This window comes from Aspergillus flavus, chromosome 6, assembly GCF_009017415.1.
Source record: "Aspergillus flavus chromosome 6, complete sequence".
Taxonomy (NCBI): Eukaryota; Fungi; Ascomycota; class Eurotiomycetes; order Eurotiales; family Aspergillaceae; genus Aspergillus; species Aspergillus flavus.
Genome location: NC_092410.1, coordinates 3,513,799 through 3,517,480, shown reverse-complemented (window position 1 = coordinate 3,517,480; position 3,682 = coordinate 3,513,799). Strand labels below are relative to the sequence as shown.

Sequence of the window (3,682 nt, the reverse complement as noted above, 5' to 3'; positions counted from 1 at the left end):
TGTCCATCTTTCGGACAGCGAAGCATTAAGTACCATGGCCGTAGTAGAAAGTCTCGTCATTCCTATGATTAGCAACGCAAGGGTCAAGATCTTGTTCAGGCGTAAAAAGTCTGTTGTGGGAGGCGGAACTCTCGGATGTAATGTCGTGGAAAACATGGAACACACTCCATAGCCAAGAGAATGGGGTCTTAGGGTATATCCACGGAGAGTGAGTCTTTGGATATATATGGCTTCCTTGTTTTCCCACAGCCTTGCTTCTGTCAAGAAGTAGTGGTAGTTGTAGAAGTCGTAGTAATAGTCCTACTCGTAGTACGGAGTAGAAAAGGGAGAAATAGTCGTGAATCATGATCTACAAGCAAGGCGGGCGGCTAAACCCGATCGCGCCTAGCTCCATCTACTTTAATTCCGATAGGATCCGCGACTCCAAACAGTCGATCACCGCACAACAGCTGCAAGACCGGAGCTATGCGGATACCGCCGCCTCTATCGCTGGAGCCTAGTGAAAACTCTCCTTTAATGATATCACTGGTGCCACTGAATTCATCCTGACATAACCTTTCACTGCCGTAAGACCGGCGATGCCGCGTCAGTCCCGGCCGCCGAACCATGAACCGTGGCGGCTCGTTTAGCAAAAAGACTTCATCTTGCAAAGTCAATTCATGGTGGGCGTTGGCTATTAGCGGCGGAACAGTCTTCCAACAAGGATTGTCTGGATGTCGTGATGCAAAGGACGGCGATAAACTTCTGCGCCTCTTGGGTGTGGAGCCTGGGGCAGCCCAAAATAGGCCATTTCATCATATGGTTACATTGATAGGTCAGTGATTCCAGATCTACGTCGGCTGTGTGAATCTATAAGAGTGGCTGAAGGGATTTTCTCACGTCCCTCTACCCTGAAGATATAATAAATTTTGTGCTTGCGTGTTTGGCTTAACACATTATACATACATCTACTGCGTCCCTGTGCAACAAATTTGTATCCATAGGACCGCTCGGCTGGAACTATAAATCACATAATCATGCGTATCTTCTCTGCTTTGAGCAGCCTCCTTCTGGCCGGAGCTGCTCTCGCCCAGAGCTCCGACTGCTCGCCCAAGTCTGGTGATGTCCAGACCCTTCAGTTCGCCTGGGCTCTCCAGCATCTGTCCGAACGGTTCTGGTCGTCTCAATCCCTCAACCAGACCTTCCTGAACAATGCCACCAACGCCTCCCAGGCAAACTACGAACCCAACTTCAAGGGCATCACCCGTGAGAACCGTCTGGGCATCCGGGCCGTGCAGCAGGTTGGCAACGACCTCTCCAACTTCACCACTCCTCGTTGCAACATCACCATCCCGCAATCTCAGGACGCCAACAGCTTCCTCAAGAACGCCCTGCAGGTCGAGCAGACCGTTGCCGGTGGCCTCATCGGCCTGGCCGCCTACACCCAGTCTCCTGAGGTCGCCTTCCTCCTAGCTCGTCTGGCTGCCCAGCACAGCGCCCAAGCCGCCTACCTCGGTACTGAGACGAACTCCACCTTCTTCCCCTCGAACAGCACCTCTTTGATCCCCGCCTATACTCCAGACCAGATCCTCAAGACCGGTAATCAGACCGGCCAGCTGGGTACCTATTTCAACAAGTGCGTGACTGCGCCCTCCGGCCCTTGTGGCCAGAAGGTTAACGTCGGTCCTCTGGTCGCAACCCTGAACTCCACTAGCACTGGCGGTGGTACTTCTAGCTCTGCATCCCCCTCTAGCACCGCCACTGAGACTTCGTCGGCCTCATCCTCGACTAGCACGTCGACGGCCAGGAACAGGAAGTACTTCTAAGCTTCTGATTCGAATCATATCGAGTATATCGACAAGCCAACAGAGGCCGAGCAAGACAATCCGCCAAAGATATACTTCGCAATTTTGGATTGGTAAAAGACTGAGTGTGACTTATGATGACCACCATTCATGTATCAACCACGTTCTGTAATCATCTAATTTATGTCCCAGTGTGTGGGGTAATGTAATGTGCCAGGTTTGGATGGGTTCTGTGCTATAGTTGGTTTATATAATAGTTTATAGTTTCTGGATCTATAGGTCAGGGAATCAATATGTTTATTATGAAAGACAGCTACTTGTTCTAACACAGGCCCAACCACTTTGGACCAATTGGCAAACTCTGCGTAATTAAATGACATAGTAGATTATGTATCCTATGATAGAGGGATATGTTCATGAAATAGGAACTTGTTAACCTTCCGGTCTGATGGATCTCGAAACGCCGATAGCTCAAACTTGAAACAAAAGAATTTTTTGCCAACGGCTAATGTACCAGGGCAGTGATTGTTCCTGATTTTCAAGGTAGCATGGCTTCAACCACGCAGATATCGTTGGCATTATTGGCGTTGAAAATGTGGGGCGGACATAAAACCCTGTGGTCATATGCATTAGAGTCTTGATAAATAAGCTTGTGTGCTTCAAAGCCCTTCTTGCCAGAAGTGTTATAGATAGTACTATGCGAGGGACATCAGAAAGTGCCCCGAAAGCCAATTTAACATACAATCGGAGTGGTTCCTAGTTGATCGATAGGTCCGTCCTCTACTGCTTCCCCTCTGCTGACTACACGAATCCCTGCAATCGCGTCTTTGAGACCCTTTTTTTGTTTCCCGACCGATTGGACTAGAGAGAACAAGGGTGTACGTACTCCTACTATTTAGGGCTACGTCGATCATGAGCCATTTATCCCGAACCTCACTTGACTGGTTTAACTTAAATAATCCAATCCCTCAGAAAGAATTCTCTTCACCACCATATATCCAACTCAACCCCAACCAACGCGCATAACCATGACACCCTGGAAAACCGAACGATGCAGTATCGCCGACGCCCCCGCCTTAGCCGACAATAACATGTCAGCCTTCTGGGAAGACCCAACATGGATCCTTCTATGGCCCAAGGAAATCACACTGGACTATCTAATCTCCCAATGCGCAAAGCGGTACCCCAGGAGCCTGCTAAGCTCCCGTCACAACACTCGTCACCTGAAGGCTGTCGATCCCATCACGCGCGAGTTAGTCGGATACGCGCGGTGGATTTTACCGGAAACGCACGTTGTTGCAGAAGATGGGACTCCGCAGTGGGGGGAGGCGCAGATTCCGGACGTGAGCGACGAGGAGAAAACACGATTCCAGGCATTGGCGGAGTCGGCGTGGTGGGGTGGGAGAAGTGATATGGATTCGATCGATGATTCGAATGATGAGGTTATGCGTCGTATACTGGTGCAGAGGCCGTATATGAGTAAGTTGGCGGGGTGAGGATAGTTCTTGTTAGGGAACTTGTTGAGTTGGCTGATTGTTACTATAGAGCTTGACTATCTGGCGGTTCATCCTAGGAATAAGGGGAAAGGAATTGCGACGGCGCTTGTTGCTGCTGGTGTTAGGGCGGCGGAATCGATCGGCTTGCCGACTGTTACCATGTCGTATAAGGCTGGTCGTGGGGTGTATGCGCGTTTAGGGTTTGAGGAGGTGGATCGAGTCATTCAGGATGACTCGCAATATGGAGGTGCTGGTGAATATGGAGCGTACTTTATGATACGGGAGATCGGGAATTGAAAGCTTGGACACATTGTATGTATGTACTGGGTTTGATGATGGTGGTTTATTCTTTCATTATTCGCTACCTTCGCGTACTGTTCTCATACAATTGTGGAGGTGTAC

At 49.7% G+C, this 3,682-nt stretch overlaps 2 protein-coding genes across 2 annotated transcripts; both read left to right on the top strand.

Moving 5' to 3' along the window:
- Positions 1 to 1,016: 1,016 nt before the first annotated feature.
- F9C07_11643 (uncharacterized protein) lies at positions 1,017 to 1,805 on the top strand (the record flags this gene model as incomplete). The annotated part of the gene is made up of 1 exon (XM_041287061.1): positions 1,017 to 1,805. One exon carries the CDS (start codon positions 1,017 to 1,019, stop codon positions 1,803 to 1,805), a length of 789 nt encoding a protein of 262 aa, XP_041148672.1.
- A 1,007-nt stretch (positions 1,806 to 2,812) lies between these two features.
- On the top strand, positions 2,813 to 3,577 carry F9C07_11644 (uncharacterized protein; the record flags this gene model as incomplete). Its single annotated transcript, XM_041294435.1, has 2 exons — positions 2,813 to 3,263; positions 3,330 to 3,577. 2 exons carry the CDS (start codon positions 2,813 to 2,815, stop codon positions 3,575 to 3,577), a joined length of 699 nt encoding a protein of 232 aa, XP_041148673.1.
- Positions 3,578 to 3,682: the final 105 nt, after the last annotated feature.